At 37.9% G+C, this 17,211-nt stretch overlaps 1 protein-coding gene across 11 annotated transcripts in view; it reads right to left on the bottom strand.

The window, feature by feature from the left end:
* Window positions 1–928: 928 nt before the first annotated feature.
* NEBL (nebulette) overlaps window positions 929–17,211 on the bottom strand; it is a 341,680-nt gene continuing 325,397 nt past the window's right edge. For all 11 annotated transcript variants that reach the window (XM_072825449.1, XM_072825451.1, XM_072825442.1 and 8 more), the window contains 2 exons: window positions 7,955–8,061; window positions 929–6,297 (listed from right to left, as the gene is read on the bottom strand). In XM_072825449.1, the coding sequence (XP_072681550.1) occupies window positions 6,121–6,297; window positions 7,955–8,061 (284 nt within the window). In that variant the 3' untranslated portion in view covers window positions 929–6,120. The remainder of the gene's footprint in view (window positions 6,298–7,954; window positions 8,062–17,211) is intronic.

Raw genomic sequence — 17,211 nt, 5'->3', positions numbered from 1 at the left:
ATCAGGCTCCCAGTGCATGGAGCCTGCTTCTCCCTCTGCCTGTGTCTCTGCCTCTCTCTCTCTCTCTCTCTCTCTGTGACTATCATAAATAAATAAAAAAAAATTAAAAAAAAAAAAAAAGAGAGCAACTTCTTCAAATAAATAAATAAATAAATAAATAAATAAATAAGCAAGCTGTTTTGTAATTTGAGATATCATCAGTATATTGATGATGAATATCATGCAAATACTCATTTTGTACTTTTAGAATATGAAAAACAGAAAGATTCAGATCAGGAAGATATGTTTATTCTGTGAGTAAGTGTTCTAAATGTGTCATCCATATTGTTTATCAGTTTATAATTGGGAGGATTTCTGCACCATCAAAGAGGCTCTTTTACAGAATAATATAGTAAGGCTAAGATCCTAGTCTCAACAGATTTATAGTAGGGTCAAAATAGGGACTTACTTTTTCCAACTATAGGAAAATAGGAGGAAAAAGGCAATTATGTTCTATGATAAATGAGCTGTTCTTAGCTGCGAAATCAGAGCATCTCCCCATTTCATGTACTCAATTTCTGCATTTTCTATTCTTTGCTCCAAGCTGTTTCTTTCATCTTACTAATACAAGAAAATTAAAATTCTATTGAGAATATATGAGGAATTTAATCTTGAAAGAAGTGAACTACAATGCTGTATTATTATAGTACTTTGATATAAAATCAGAAAGATATTGAGCTTGAAAAAGCATAATATTGTTATCATTTAAAAATTAAGTTTATCGTGGGGAGGAAGACACATTTTGGATGACTCACTAATGGAAGTGCACTGAAGCCAGCATGTGCCTACAATGTTGACTTAATATAAGTTGTCATGATAAACCTCATGCCCGGCATGATCAATGACCCAAGCTCCAAGAAACCAAGGTGAGAACCAAGAAGTAGAACCATTTTGTTATATCCTGCATTTATTTAAGCAAACCAAATGTGTAGAGATAGGAAAATTAGAGCGTCATAATGTTTTACAAATACAGAAAGAAGACACAGAATAATAATACCCTGAAGAGAGTGCATCTGAACACAGTTTTATCATAGGAAAACACTTGCAGTGACCACATTGAAGCCACAGCCGACACATCCACCCGTCATTCTTGTTCCAACATCGTTCAAGTAGATTTAATAGATAAATCAGCGATTTGTTTTTAAACAAATAATAATAATACTAATGATTATAGTAGCCTTGAAGGGTCTGTGAGTGACTATACTATACATACATGATGCTAGGCTTAATGTTTATTTCAATGCCGCTGTACATTATGCAGGGGGAAATAATGTCTTATTACACAATTACTGTGACATCCACTAAAATGTGAACTAGTTTGCATAGGTTAGTCCTTTGGGCAGCACGATGTTGCTCTAGTCCACCAAGGCTTAAAGATTCACAGTGTAGAGGAAAAAAAACATGAATTAAAGCATTTCTACTAAAATATATTTTAATAGCTGGTGTTAATTTGCATAACAAAAGCCAAATTATATTAATAACCTGTATCATTCTATAAGCCCCTTCATCTTAAAAACATTAAGTATTTCCATTATAACTATACGCTCTCAAAGTTAGTACAATCTTGGAAATTGATCATCAACCACAATTCTACATTTTTGAAGCAAACAGAAGCCAAGCTGTGCAATGATCCAGTTTTGTATTTTTATCACAGGTCAGAGGCCAACATTGCCACACCACACCTGTGACACACTTGGTGCTGCTTCTAAATGCTCAGCCATTCATTGTGTGCACACTGAAGAATGGCACTAGGATGCAATTTTCTCTTTTTCCTTCAAAGTCAATCATTCTTAACAGCAACTGGATTACAAAGAAGCAGATACTATGCCAACTGGATGCCATGTATCAAATGCAAAAGCATATGGAATTTCATGAATATACAGAAGTAATATGGACACTGGGGAAAAATCTGCCCTAGGGATCCTTCCAGGCTGGTGGAGTCCAGTAGCATCATGAAATGATGGCCATAGAAACATCATACAATATCTTTATATATATTTTTTGATCATCAATAGTTGACAGTCAGTTGCCTGGAAAGGACCCTAGTGGGCATGGAATACTTCAAAAAGAGACTTTCCTTTTAGCATTCTTAACTTACTTTACATAGCTTCTTACTTAGCTAAAGCTTTCTTGCCTCCGTGTCTCATTACCCAAAACACCCATGCTCCAGCCACTTTCAGATTATCAGAAGTGAATAGCTAAGGTATAATGAAACTTATGAAGTGAATTTTATCTTGTCCAATGAATTCAGCCTCATAATAGAATTCTTCTATCTTACAATAGGTATTTTAAGTCTCAAACCTAAAGTTCATGTTTATGCATCCTGACTATATATAAATCCACAAAGAACTTTCCAGAAATGTATGGGAAAGGTCAGTATTTTCTATAGTTCTCAACCTTTGGAGGTAAAATACAATCTGCTACCACCTCTCGTATCCATCAGGAGCATCTCAATTCCCCCGCCACAAAAATACCAATCATGTACAATAAAATATTACTACAGAATACACAAGAAGCTTGCTGGCTCGGTTTTCCTTCCAAGACCATAGAGGATAAACAAGGGTAATCAAAAGGCACCTTTCTTTTTAATATATCTATATTATAATTTTGGTATAAACTATATCCACTTTATATAAGGATGTGTTATTAAAGGATCACACACATTTTATCTTTTCATTAAAAACATTTCACTGGAGGTGGACACACCTGAAAAACAGATGCACCTCTTGAACTTCACTGTTTTAGAAAAGTCTGTTTCCCCACCTCCCAGACTGTTGTCAAGCTCAACAGGGGAGAGGACAAGGAAAGAAAGACTGTGGCCAACCTGCCAAAACTGCATCCTCATCACCTTCAGGCAGTGAACCTAATAGTGAGAGAGAGGCTCGTCCAATGTCATCCAAGTTCATACTAGATGCCCCTAGAAACTGCGCTTGCAAATTCCTGTGTGGTCTCTGGTGGTGGGGAAGCCTGAGAAGAGGTTGCGGCTGCGTGGGGATCTGACAACCTGATAACTATTTCAAACTGGGCTATGCTGTGGATGTATAGACAAGAACAAGAAGACGTGAAGAGTTCGTTTTGCCACAGATTAGAAGTAGAAAGCTTTCCTAGAGAACGAGAATTAGTAAAAACAGTTGACTACAAAAACTTACAACAAAAGTCATATATCTATTCTGTTCCTCTGCTATTCTCAAGAGAGAGATGATCCATGTACAGTTTTGGTTTCAGAATCTTGTAAAAGCATATCAAACTGTTCCTTGTGCTTTTATCAGTCTGGAGAATGCATCACATTCAGAAAATCAGGTGCATGTTGTCTGTGCTTGGACATTTCACAGTCTTTAACTTGATTTTTAAAAGACATATGTTTTTAAACCCTTCTTTAGCCATCAATGTTATGTGTGAGATACCTGTTGCCAAATTGGGGGGGGGGGTGCAAAGTGGAAAAATTGTTCAAGAACGTCGTTTTGAAAAATGATACTGTAAAAATAGCACTTTGGTATTATACATATATGTTTCCTATATTTCTGCTGAGACGCTAGAATACCCTGACAAGCTTTAGTGGCAACGTTACCCAGTTGTGGTGGGTGTCAGGAGCACATGACATCTTATTCTCCTGCAGTCTTTACCGTAAAATAATTACTCTCTAGTTAAATTCTAAGCAGACCTGAATTCCTAGAGGCTGGAAGCAGAATCATCTCGCTATGCAAACATTATGTGAAGCTTAACATTTTAGGATTATTCCCCCAATAATTATTGACTTCTACATTCCAGGAATCTGATTTTGAAATTAGTGGATAAGAAAGACAAGGGAGCAACAAGCTGCTACTTTATGGTACTTTTCCCGATTAAAAACATCATTTCAAATCTGTTTCCTCTGGGCCTCCCATAAATGTGCTATTTCTCAAAAAATTGTACCTGTCCTACATTTAGTCTGCAAATTTAATCAACAACTACAGCTTTTCATAGTCACAAGAAGTGGTCTGAGTGAAACATAAATATTTACTTAGAGATATAATAAAATTGAGCAAGTTTATTGCCCCCACTTTTAATGCACAGAAGGTTTTTTTGCAAGAAGGTCATAAATTCATCTTGTCTTTGTTGGTTTGTGTACAAGACATCAAAACAGATATGGGGTTAATTTAATCATGACTGGCCATTTCGATACGAGAAAATCAGTCCAGCTGGGTATGTAGGGATCTGTCAAATCCCCTCAGAAAACTCTCTAGCTTTTTACCTGAATTTTTCTCTTCTCTTTTTATGTGAGTGTCCTGTAGACGCAGCTTGAGTATAATAAAGCTTATTTGCTCTTTTAGCCAGATAAAATGAAACTCCAGATTTTCAAAAGTATATACTAACTTTTCATAAGTGTAAATGAATGAGCATTTGTTTTTGAACTCCTGAACACTTCTATAAAAGGTATTTTACAAGATGTTTTGTTCATTTCTTTGCATATATTATATAAGGGATATATCCCCAAGGTCTATACATTTTATCACATTTTTGTAACTTTGCTTTTATAGCTTCATCACTCTAGAGTCAGGCCCTACATGAATACTACCAGAATATTGGTAGCAGGTCCAAATACATCAGAAAAACACAGAGTCACTTCGATGATGGATGTTAATTCTCCAGTGATCCTGACTATGGACTACAGGCCAGTCTTCACCACCCGTCAGCAAGGGCTGCAGCATGGCTGTAAATCCAGGCAGAGCCTGCAAGGTCTCGTATTTGAAATTCAAGATAGGACAACAACTTCTTTTTGCGTGAACAACCTCTTGGGCCTAGACTTAAAATCTCTGCTGGCATCTTCATCTTCCCCCCACCCTGCATATGGTTTAGAAAGTAAGAACCAGAAGAAAGGAAAAGAAGTCTTTTCATTAACTAGTTTCAGTGGCTAGATTTCCATTCCCGGATGTGAATAACATTTTCTTAAATAAAAAACCCAATCGTCTCCATGTGGAGTGGGTGACATTTTATTCACTGGTTGTCTCTCCTATACTTTGTAGTCACTGGCTCCTAGTAAGTTTTCTTTACTTTTGAATCAACAGCGGCATTAAGTTAATGAAAGCTGCTCAGTAAACACCTAAGTCACTTAATTGCTAGAGTAGGCGTCTATTTCCTAAAGGTGTGAATCCTTCGAAACTAGAGTGCGAGGCAGCAGGAGAATCTCAAGCAACTTTTCAAAATACGGTTTTCTGATGAGCTGGCGACTAGAGCTCTGAAAGGGTTGTTAGGTTATCAGCCGCACTTTTTGCTCTATTAACAGAGATGGATGGGCAGTGCAGCTGCCTATGTTACAGAAGCTTGAACCTACGTGACATGCAACAGGGTAAAAGCTCTTAGGGAAATAATAGAGATGACCTGAAACTTTGCCCTTTGCCGTGTAGCTGTGACGTTATTTGGTCCTGACATTCTATGGAGTCAAGCGTAGACTTGGGCCCACAGAATATAAATGGAGAAGAGGATACGCCTCGGTACAAATGAGAAATAAATAGACCCAAGTCAGTCTAGGGAACAAGGAAATGTCTTTGTTCGGGAGAAGTTTCTAGGTCTTGAAGGCCAGCAGTCAATATGATTTTAAGCAAACTGTCATTCTGCCGCTCTTGACGTTTATTACATTAGGGCAATTTTCACTTGAATTGGAAATTCCCTAATGACTCAAAAGCTAAATGGTTTTTAAATTATTGGCTGTGTTACTGAATTAAGAGAACTGGCTTCTGGTGATTCCAAAGTGACAGCTAAGAAGTTTCACAGACTTGTTACATTTAAGGGACGATCAACATCTCTATGAAAGGCTACAAAAATACATTTCCCAGAAGTGTGCCGTAGCCAATCCAAGGAAACCATTAACCCGTTTAGCAGCACCGGGCCCGGACCTAAGGATTTTGTTTACAGGAACTCCTGACAATGCTGCTGTGCTGAGCCCAGAAGCCATTCTTTCTTCCTGCTGTGTGTGTCTCATTGTCAAAGGAAAGATAGATTATTGTAAAATAACTGCCAAGTTGTCTTAAAAGTATCTTCTATCTTTTAAAAAGGTTGGGTTTAGTATACATTAGAATAAAGCTCAAAGACAAGGAGAAAGACTTAATTGACAAACTCAATGTAATTCGCCGGGAGCATCCCTGTTTTGCCAGTTCTCTGCACTGTGCCGTACATCCAGCCGTCGTCGATAGGCTGCACGTTGACAATGTAGTCGCCGTCCCGGAAGGAGACCTCGTCTTCGTCCTGGGCGCTGTAATCGTACATGGCTCGGTAGGTCCTCTGAAAAGGAAAGGAGGGGGAGGGTCACACAATGGATACAAAATATTTTACAACCACAAACGCCCATCATGACAAACCAGCTCACAGATGACAGACTAACTATGAGGAATGTTCCCCAGTGGACTTATTTCTGGAGATCTGCAAACCAGAGCTGACCATCTATGCCAGCAGCGTCCATCCAGACTAGCAGAAAGGCTAGTGTTTGGGGGCCCAGGATAGGGATCTAGGAAGCCTCTAGATACAATGACTAGCCCATCAAAAAGTAAGCTCTGAAGCAGTAAAACCAATTTCCCTCAGCTTCTGATAACCCCAGAGACCTTAGATTATGTAGATTCTCCCCTTATTCCACACTCTTCAGAGAACAAAAACTGCCCTAGGGGCAGAAAGAGCCAAGTCAGTGTCAGGTCACTACCCTCAGGCCCCAGGCAGAGGAAATGAATTTTCCCTAAATAGTACAAAGAATTTTTGCTTCCTCTTAAAAATATATCTTAAAAAAGAAAACTAGCTAATAGACTTATTTTGCAGGTTTCCGAATCACAGGGATAGACATTTAGTAGGTGAATGTTCTGAATATTGAGGTATACATAACGAAATCCTTGTTATAATAAGGAAATTATTCACTTCCTGACTTCAAACTATGTTACAAGCTTTAGTAATCAAAACACTATGGTATTGACATAAAAACATAGATCAATGAAAACAGAACAGAGACCTCAGCAATAAACCCATGCAGATTTGGTCAATTAGTATATGAGGAAGGAGCCAAGAATACAGAGTGGGGAAAGGACAGTCTCTTCAATAAGTGGTGCTGGGAAAAGTGGACAGCCACATGCAAAAGAATGAAACTGGACCACTTTCTTACACCACATACAAAAATTAACCCAAAATACATTAAAGACTTGAATGTTAGATCTAAAAAAATAAAACTTCTAGAAAAACAAAACAAAACAAAACCATAGGCAGTAAGCTCCTTGACACTGGTCTTGGAAACGATCACTTGGATTTGACACCAAAAGCAAAAATAACCATGTGAAACCACATCAAACTGAAAAGTTTCTGTGCAGCAAAGGAAACCATTAACAAAATGAACCTGCCAAATGGAAGGAGGTATTTGCACATCACATGTCAGACAAAGGGTTTATAGACAGGATGTAAATTGAGTTTTACCATACTTGTCTTTATTAAAGACCAAGAATTTTGCTAATATTAACATTAGACAATCTCAAAATTAAGCGAATTCATGGGCTGAGGAAACTAGATGAGCCAAAAAGAACTTTAGAGAGCTTAAAGATAACTTCCAACTGCTTAGAAGGACTGCTCATTTCTCAGTGCTCAGGCTAACGTATTTGTGCTTTATAGGCTTGAAGGAAGATCACAGTTGGCTAAGACCAATCATGAAATAACAACAAGGATATTGTTCTGGGAGAGTCTTTGTATGTTTTACTGTTTACATGTTTCCACAGCGTGCCTTCCTTTCTCAGTGGTTTACCTCCATAAACTTTTCGTTTTCTTTGAAAGGATACAAAGATCCACGTTGTCATTTATCCTTCACCTGAAAATGGACACTATTCAATGCAACTGTATTCCACTTGGATTTCTCTTCTGGAGATAAAATGGGAAGAGCAGGGAAGAAGAAACACTTCAAATTGATACTTACTAGATTTGGTGAGTGCTGCATTGACCTCATGGATGAGAGGCTGGTCTGGTGCATGTATCCATAGCCTTGGGAATGGCTTTGCTGGTAGGCTCCGGGAAGGACAGGGGCTGCACAGGAGCATAGACATGCAAAGATTCCTCAAAACGAGCCTCAAAATAGCCCTCCTGAGCCCTCAAAGGACATGCTCTGCTACCCTCTTCTGAAACAAAATGCCATGTTCAGTGTCATGTGAAATTTAGATAGTGATGTTATAAGTGGTCTCTTGGTTAGTATAAATTTCAGCATTTAATGACATATATAGGCAATCAGTTTAACATGCAGTTAAAATATATTAGAAATATTTGTTTTACTCTACTGCAGAGGCTCTGTTCAAATGACACAAGTACAAAACAAAAATTTCCCATAACCTTTTAACAAAATCACACTTCTACTTGGCTATGTAATCCCCTTAGACATTTTCCAAAATAAAAGCAAGAAATTTTTTAAAAATTTAATTGGATTGTCAAACCAATGACAAAGTATACATGTTTTTACCAAATACTTATATAACAGATGCTCTCAATATTTCAAGACATCCAGCTGAATAATACCTTTACAAAAATGACAAATATAGCATATGGTTAACACCATATGTTTGTTTAGCAGTTAATAATGAGTCTATACCCTTAAAAGAAGATTTTATTTAGAATATATAAATTGCCAATTTTATCTTGGTTGTTAAGTCAAGACTAAGTCATCTGAATATGTTACAAAAGCCTAGCAAACCAAACCACATAATTTCATAAACGTCTTTCTACATCAAAAAAAAAAAAGAAAATTGTATCATAATAGCATTCACTCACTTTTTTGCTGTTCTCACCATTAATTAGGACATTCAAATGACAAAGTTCCTGTTTCGAAAACACTGAATTCTAGAGAAACCAACATAGAAACTAGATAAAAAAAAAAAAAAACCCTACAAAATCAGTAGATATATGCCTGAGTGAGTGTTTCTCCCTATGTATATTTAAGTACTTATAACCAGAAGCATGGGGCTGGCTATGAATGAGAGGATTTTAGTAATATGCCCTTCACTGTGTTTTGAATAGTCATATAATAATTAGTAAAACTTATATAAGTGCTAAAAAAAATCCATAATAGGTTGCCAGTTTTGTTCAATCAGATTGAGTATGTAATTAATCTAGGTTTCATTTATTTAGGACAGTTTTTATAATAAAAGAATAAAGCATATATAATTCTTGGGTACTGTGAATAATTAGTATTTTATAAGTGGTATGTTCGTTCTAATGATATATGAGAACACCAAGTTTTAAAGACGTTTAATCATCAGAAAATTACAAATCATAAATGTGTTCTTCAAGTAATAATGATATTCGGTTGAGTGAGAATTTTTTAAAAGTTCTTGAATTAATTCATATTGCAATGTTGTTACAGTCGTGTTTATTTAATGTCTTAGATTCAGCATCAAAGAGAAATAGACAAGACTTTTACTTGGATTGTAGTACATTTTAAAGTTATCAAAGCATTAAATATCAAATACTTCAGAAAATAGCACTTTTTAACATTATCAACCCAATTTAAATATTTAATGTCAAGAGACGTCAGGAATATTGTCAAAATTCACTCATGAAGAAAAAATAATGAAATCCCTAAAAATATCTAAGCCCACTTAATTAGCTGAGGAAAAGAGCCTTTTCTGTGTGTTGGGAGCATGGACCATTCACTTCTCCCCCCCTCCATTCTCAACAAATATTGACTGAGTGAGTTAATGTGTGCACAGGCCTTACTACATTGCCTGTCGCTTAGTAAGCCTCCATAAATTTTAACAACTATCACTGTCCACTATGCTCAAGGCATGCCAGGGATCAAAGAAGAGGGGTGACAAAAACGATTGCCCTCCTCAAGTAATAATGGCCCTGGACATCTGCCCTTTACCCAGCTGAAGAAATGGCTCTGAATACCTAGGGCATTTCTAGATAAATATGTAAGTCAAGGACATCAATTGCACACCCCAGACTGGCAGACCTGAACTAGTTTTCTTCAGCCATGTACACAACTCATTGTTTCATTAACTATTATTTTATTTGTAAACAATTCATTTCTTCATTAATTATTATTTTAATCTATTTGTAAATTCTAACAGTTAAATTTAAAGATCCCACACATGGGCACTTGGGTGGCTCAGTGGTTGAGCATCTGCCTTTGGCTCAGGTCATGATCCCAGGGTCCTGGGATCAAGTCCCACATCGGGCTCCTCGCAGGGAGCCTGCTTTTCCCTCTACCAATGTCTCTGCCTCTCTGTGTCTCTCATGAAAAAATAATTTAAAAATCTTAAAAAAAAAAAAAAGCCTACACTCCTACCTAAAATTAAAAAAAAAAAAAAACCTGAATCCTTTGTTACACCAACAAACCATGACCTTCACATTTTGATATACAGTTAAGCATGGCTGTCTTAAAATATTTTGTTGAAAAACTACGAGGAAAAGACAATGAAAACTATTTTTAGACATGCTCTCTCATATGCTGTGATGCATTTACATGTACATAGTCTGTAGGTCATAATCCCAGGACTGACAATTTGAGAATGTTGTTGAACAGCGTTCTCTAATTGTGGCCTTCAGAAACCAAGTATATTCACACCTGTTTAACTGCTCAAATCTGACCTTCAAAGAGAACTTGTAGCTATTGTCAAATACAGCAGGAAAAAAAAGTGATGTATTTGCCCTAAATCTGTGTAGGTTGGAGAGAGAGCAGGGGAGAGTTTAGAAGGAGGAACCTTGGGATAAATATAATCTATCTTGTTCTTATGGTTTCTTTTCATGCCTTTATTGATTATTTCCATTTCTCTCTCCAGCTGCATTACCTAATGCAAGTTCCTTCAGGGCTATCAAACCTTGTTATCTACCTTATACCTGATATAATAAAAGAGTTTTTAGGAAACTCTTATTAGAGCTACGAAAAACATAACTGAGAGCCCAGAGGACTCATCTTACTAAAAGCAAATGCCAATTTGAAAAAGAGGCACAGACATTGCTTTTTTATTATTGTTCTGCTACATGATTTCTTTGTTAAGGTAAAATAAGCATAGGAAATTTAAAACAATGGCTTTGGAAATTGGGTTTATTAAGAATTTGGGAGAAAGATTGTTATTCCATGTGAGTATGACATTTCTTCCACCAAAATAGAGAACTCAAAAGGCTTTGCAAAAGCAAGACGTTAAGCTAATTTTGCAACAAACAAGGACTTCTTATCAGAGAAAAACACAGTGTCCCTCTTCCTTGAACCAGTGGTAAGATTCCACCAGCACTGATACAGATGGATGATGATTCCATGATGGTCTTCCAATACAAGAGTCTTGAGATTGAGAGTTTTTTATTGCAGTAGCATAAAAGTCATAAAACAATACCTTTCAGGGCACCTGAGTGGCTCAGTTAGTTAAGCTCAGGTTTCAGCTCACGTCATGATCTCATGGTCATGAGATAGAACCCCATGCTGAGGCTCCATGCTGAGCTTGGAGCCTATTTGAGATTCTTCTCCTTTCCTCTCCCTTGGTGCTCCTGCTACCTGTTTGCACATGCTTGCTCACTTTCTCTCCAAAAAAAAAGTTTTAAAAATTAAAAAAAAAATAGCTTTCATCACCCTAAGACAACAATAAAACACACAAGTGTGACTCAATTTTCATTTCACATTGGTAAGCTATATTGACCAGAGATGTGGAAACTCACTAAAGCCCTGAGGATTTCAGGCTCTCCCGTTGTATTTACAAAACCAAAATCTCTCTTTTAGCGCATCATAAAGTTCTCCCACGAACAGCTAATACTGATATTTTCTATTTAATGCTCTCCTTTCAATGGAAGGAGATAAAACCAAGACAGAGAAGTATGTAGACATGAAGATCATAAAACAGAAGGTGAAAATGGAAGAAGAAACATTTTTTGGAGGCTTCATAAATCTGAAACTGGAAAAATAAGGAAATATGTGTACACTTGCATGGTAGAGGTTATGAACTAAAGCTATGCACCCACAATAATAAAAGGAGAAAAATAATCAAAAAGAAGCCAGCCCACCATGGGAGGTGCCCTTTTACGTAAAAGAGGAGGAGGATTATGGAAGTGTCTTTGGTATGCATGGTGCTTTCCATGTTGCCAGTAGTTGTCAGAAAAACTCTCTAAAATAGGTATCAATCCCACATTAGAGAAGAAAATGCAGAGGTTGGAAGGTTAAGCAGGAAGGCAGCAGAACAATGGCCTCTGCATAGTAACACCACGATAAAGATTTTGATAGCCTGAAAGATGAGGTGGAGGCTTTGAAACTCTTGCAATGAGAATAAGATAATAGTAGATAGCCAAGTGCAAAAATAAAAATAAAAGTTGTCTTATTGATGTCTTAGCCCATTAGGGTTGGTATAAAAAAATACCATAGACTGGGTGGCTTAAACAACAAATTATTTCTTGCTCTTCTGGAGACTAGGAAGTCCAAGGTCAAGACGCTGGCAGATTCAGTGTCTGATGAGGATCCCTTTCCTGGTTCACTGATACACTGCTTCCCTTTCCTGAGTCCTTAAATGGCAGCCAGGGATGAGGGAGCTCTCTAGGAGGTCTCTTATAAGGGCACTAAATCCACTGTCTTGACCCTCACCTCACAAAGGCCAGACAATCCCAATACCATCACACTGGGGGTTAGGAATTGACATGTGAATTTGAAAGGGACACAAGCATTCAGTCTGTAACAATTGGCTAACTATAAATGTAATACAGAGAAAATAATTTGGGAGTTTCTCTCATAGGCTTACTTTAAAAAAAAAAATCAGGACAAGGGAAAAATTACCCTTCAGAAGCTTTCCAATAAAGAATATACGATGCAATGACATTACTGTCATATTTTCTTAAGAGTTGACTACAGTTTTATCAGCTAATGTGTGTCAAAGAACATAATGAGTTGTGGGGTTCTTTTGTTTTTTGTTTTTTTAGGACAAAAAAAATATCAATTTGGACACTCACAGGTGAATTGCTAAAAATGAATGAAGATATGACTATAATTGAGAAAGTATGAAGAGACACTGGTTTTGAGGTAAATATTAAATAACAAGCTAAACCCTTAATCTCATCTAGGCCGTGAGCAAGGTGGTTGAACTCATCGGTCATAAAATAGGTCCATGATGTGGACCTTTTTTGTTCAAATAAATTTTGGGGTGCCACCAAGGGTTCCAATTCAGAGCCTCAAGTCCTCGTGGCACATTATTCTCTCTCCACAAGCCCCAAGTGAGTGCTAAATCCACACTTATGCTGAATCTAGCAGCAAGATGATTTTTTTTTAATCTGATAGAATTCTGAGCACTACAGAAAATTCTCCTTCTCCGCAGCAGACAGAAACAAGCCAGATTGCCTCCAGGTTTTAGTTTGTTGGTTTTTAATTATAAGCTGTGAAGAGACAAGTGCCTAAGAAACTGGCTTGCTGCATAATAAACTATGAATAAACAGACTTTAACATAAAAATGAGATAATCTACAGTTGAGTTGAAACCACCAAGTTTTAGAGACATGCATAATCATCACTGCGATATAAAACAAGGGTTCAAACTTTGGAAATCATATGTAAAAATAAAAGCAATCATTACTACTTCATGTGTTAAATTTCCAGCTCTGGCAGGGGCCAGAATGTAGGGGAAGGAAATGGGAAATGAGACAGAGGGAGAGTCAGTTACTTGGTGAGTGAGTTTTCACTGTGGTTGCATATGGAACTCGCCTGGGATCTTTTAAAACCATGTCATGTCCAGGTGCCCCAGATCAATTAAATCAGAATCTCCAGGGTGGCAGCAGAAGGCACTGAACATTGGTGTCTTATTAGTTAAGGCTTCCAAGTGATTTAAATGGGCCTCCACGGTGAAGAACCACTGAGCTACAACCATCAGCTTCCATCTTCCCAACCCAACACAAATTTAGAGGTTCATGTGACCCTATGCATATGTCATTCCCAAATTCCCTCTCTCCCCCTGAAATGGACTGAATATTTGTGTTCCCCGCCTCTAAAATCCATATGCTGAAATCCAAACCCCCAGGCTGATGGTATTGGGAAGTGTGGCCTTGGGAGGTGATTAGGTCATGAGAGTGGAGCTTTATGAATGGAATTAGTGCTCTCCTGGTAGCTAGCTAGGTCTCTTTCCATCATGTGGGGACACAAGACAGCGTTCTGCAACCTGGGAAGAGGACCCTCACCAGATGGTGCTGGCATCCTGATCTCCGGCTTCCAGCTTCCAGAACTGTGAGAAATAAATTTCTGTTGTTTGTAAGCAATCCAGTCTATGGTATTGTTACAGCTGCAGGAATGGGCTAAAACACCTATCTCCCCCATGACTTGTTGTAGTTGTGGAGGTAAAGGTTTAAGCCCAGCCTCAAGAAGCAACCAGGGATTGTGGGAGGAAATCTGAGCAAGAAGAAGCTGACAGGAGAGTAATTCAGCTGCTAACATGCAGCACTTATGGTATGGGAGGTACCAGGAGGAACCCCCAGGAAGGGCAAACCGGGGAGGCCAACCCCACTTCCTGGGGGCTGACCAGAACAGGACCAGGTTACCATCTCAGAGGGAAGGGAGGTGGGGCATGCAGCCAAAATAAATGTCTTTACAGATTCAAAAATTATCCCTCAAGCCAACGCTAGGTCCCTACCAATTTTTTCCTTCTAGACTCCAGTGCCATCTTTGTTTTAATTTTCTATTCTTAGATAAGTGTTATCACTCAAAGGTATTACAAACCTCCTTTTGGAAAATTCAATACATGTGAAAATCTTTAATTACCTGGGTATGTTTCCCTGTGAAACTTGATGGGGGGAAAGATGTAATCATAGGGCTCTGCTTCCCAAGGAATATAAAAATATGCATATAATAAAATTTGAATAAATGAAATGCTTACAAGTAAGAAGACTGCTTCGGTTTGCTCAGGACTCCCTCAGTTGCAGCAGAGAAAGTTCTCCCCAGGAACCTCTTTGGTCTCAGGCCAATCGGCATGGCTCGTCCCCCTACTTACAACGTGCCAGTCCTGTGCGTGTGCATGTCATATGCATCAGCTGGTGAAATCGTCACCACTTTACAGATGGCAAAGTGCCCATTTTACAGATGGAAAATCTGAGGGTTACAGAGATTCAGTAACTTGGTACAGAATATCAGAGGCACATGGAGTTCGTATTTAAATGCCAACGGTTTGACTCTAGAACCCAAATGCTTGACTATATGACACCAAAATGATATGGAAGAAATGACAAGACAGCATAAGATCAATTTGCAAATAAACACTGTGAAATCAGAAATGTGAAAGAGGGCTCTGTGGTCTGGAGTGCAGAGTAGCTTCTAGCACTGAGGGCTTAATGTGAAGCTGGAAGACCTGCAGTTGACCGTGCACCTGCGACGGGCAAATGGGAGTGAGAGGAAGGGAAAGGCCAGAGAAAAAGAGGTTTAATGCATGGAGAGATGTGTGGATCAGTTTTGTTCTGCTCACAGGGGTGACTCATGCTCTCACTGACTTCTCTGTGGTACCCTTCTGTGGGGTCTAAATGCCACAAGAAGTTCAGGTGAATTGTGGCTGATGAGGTGTGCTAAGACATCTCTGAAAGAAATTACAATGAGAATAATTGTAATTATTGAGAATGAAGAGAATCATTCACTTTTGGAAAAGCCAGCTCAAATCATAGAGAAGAGCATTGTTTCTGAAGTAATGGCTTTCACATTTCTTTTAAGGGTCATTTTGGCATCTGATAAGTCTCTGGACTGTGTGTGTGTGTATGTGTGATCTTTGTTTCTTCTTTTCTTTGTCACTAGTAGCCTATTTTACCCAGGGCAATTGTCACTCAGTCACCTTATCCTGTATGAATAGTTTCAAGACCGTGTTCAAGCCACATTTCCTAATAAGATGTCAACCACTCTCCCACTGAGCAAGGGAGACCCTCATCATGAAGCCACCTGATGATTTGCAAAATACTTCTGTAGGACACTGCTTGCAAAATGTGACTTCCCCAAGTCAGCATCAGAAGAGTGACAAGCTCTACAGACATGCTAAGAATATAGTTGCAAATATAATTAAGTCCAGAACAGTGTTTAACCATTTCCTCTCTAAATTTAAATAATAGATTTATAATGTTGCTTTATTCAAGTATAAATTGGAAATTTAAAGATTCATAATTACCTATTAACTGTAAAAGGAAACGTCTACATTATGTACTTTTTTAAATTATGCATATATAAAATTAAACTGACCATTTCATTTACATATTTGACTTAGTTGCCCCAAGTAAGAATTCCTAAAATACTGTTTTGGGGCTCTGCTGTTCCTAAATATTGAAAAAAAGAAGACAAAATTTGTTATTTTTTAAATTATCAGCCAGTTAAACTTAGTCTTACGAGCCCAGAGAAGCAGTATGTTTTGATTTCAAAGTTAACTGGTTTTCATCTAGAAAAAATAAGTCCATGAATGTTCTCTGGCAGAACTGAACCAAGACATACTGTGGTTTGAACAGAACTAGAGAGATTTAGAGTTAAGAATATCTACTATTTTGCCTCAGAATAATCTAGCTAGTTTACTCTTACACTGAGATTTAAATATCAACTTGTATATTATTTTTCTCAGATTTGTTTCTCATTTTTAGCTATCTGATCCAGAATAAACTCCTCAACTTGTAACTGTAACACAAAACCACAGATATAAGCAGGATTGTCACTGAAGAAAAAGGAAATAATTTTCTCCCCAAATCACAGAGTCTTTAATAATGTTCTCATGGCACAAAATCCATGAGGTGTATATCTGTATCTACCCATGCACATGCATGCCATATCTAAAATAAAGCAAAAAAATGAAAATAAAGGGGGAAGCCCCCGTGGCTCAGAGGTTTAGCGCCGCCTTCGGCCCAGGGCATGATCCTGGAGACCCGGGATCGAGTCTCATGTCGGGCTCCCTGCATGGAGCCTGCTTCTCCCTCTGCCTGTGTCTCTGCCTCTCTCTCTGTGTCTCATGAATAAATAAAATCTTTTTTAAAAAAATGAAAATAAAGGAATGCACAGTTTGGAGATGTGTATGTGTGTGTGTGTGTGTGTGTGTCATTTTTTGACAAGAAATATGTAATGTGAGGCAGTTCTTTGATAAGATGAAAGCAATAAAGAACCTAAGGGGAACAGGGGCATGAGGATGCTGTTTCCACTTAGATAAACCATAGCACTGAATCTAGCTTTTGGACACAAATTATGCCATGACTTAAAAGTTAGTTCATAGCAAAT

Source organism: Canis lupus, chromosome 5 (genome assembly GCF_048164855.1).
Source record: "Canis lupus baileyi chromosome 5, mCanLup2.hap1, whole genome shotgun sequence".
Classification (NCBI taxonomy): domain Eukaryota; kingdom Metazoa; phylum Chordata; class Mammalia; order Carnivora; family Canidae; genus Canis; species Canis lupus.
This window is presented reverse-complemented; position numbering and strand designations above follow the sequence as displayed.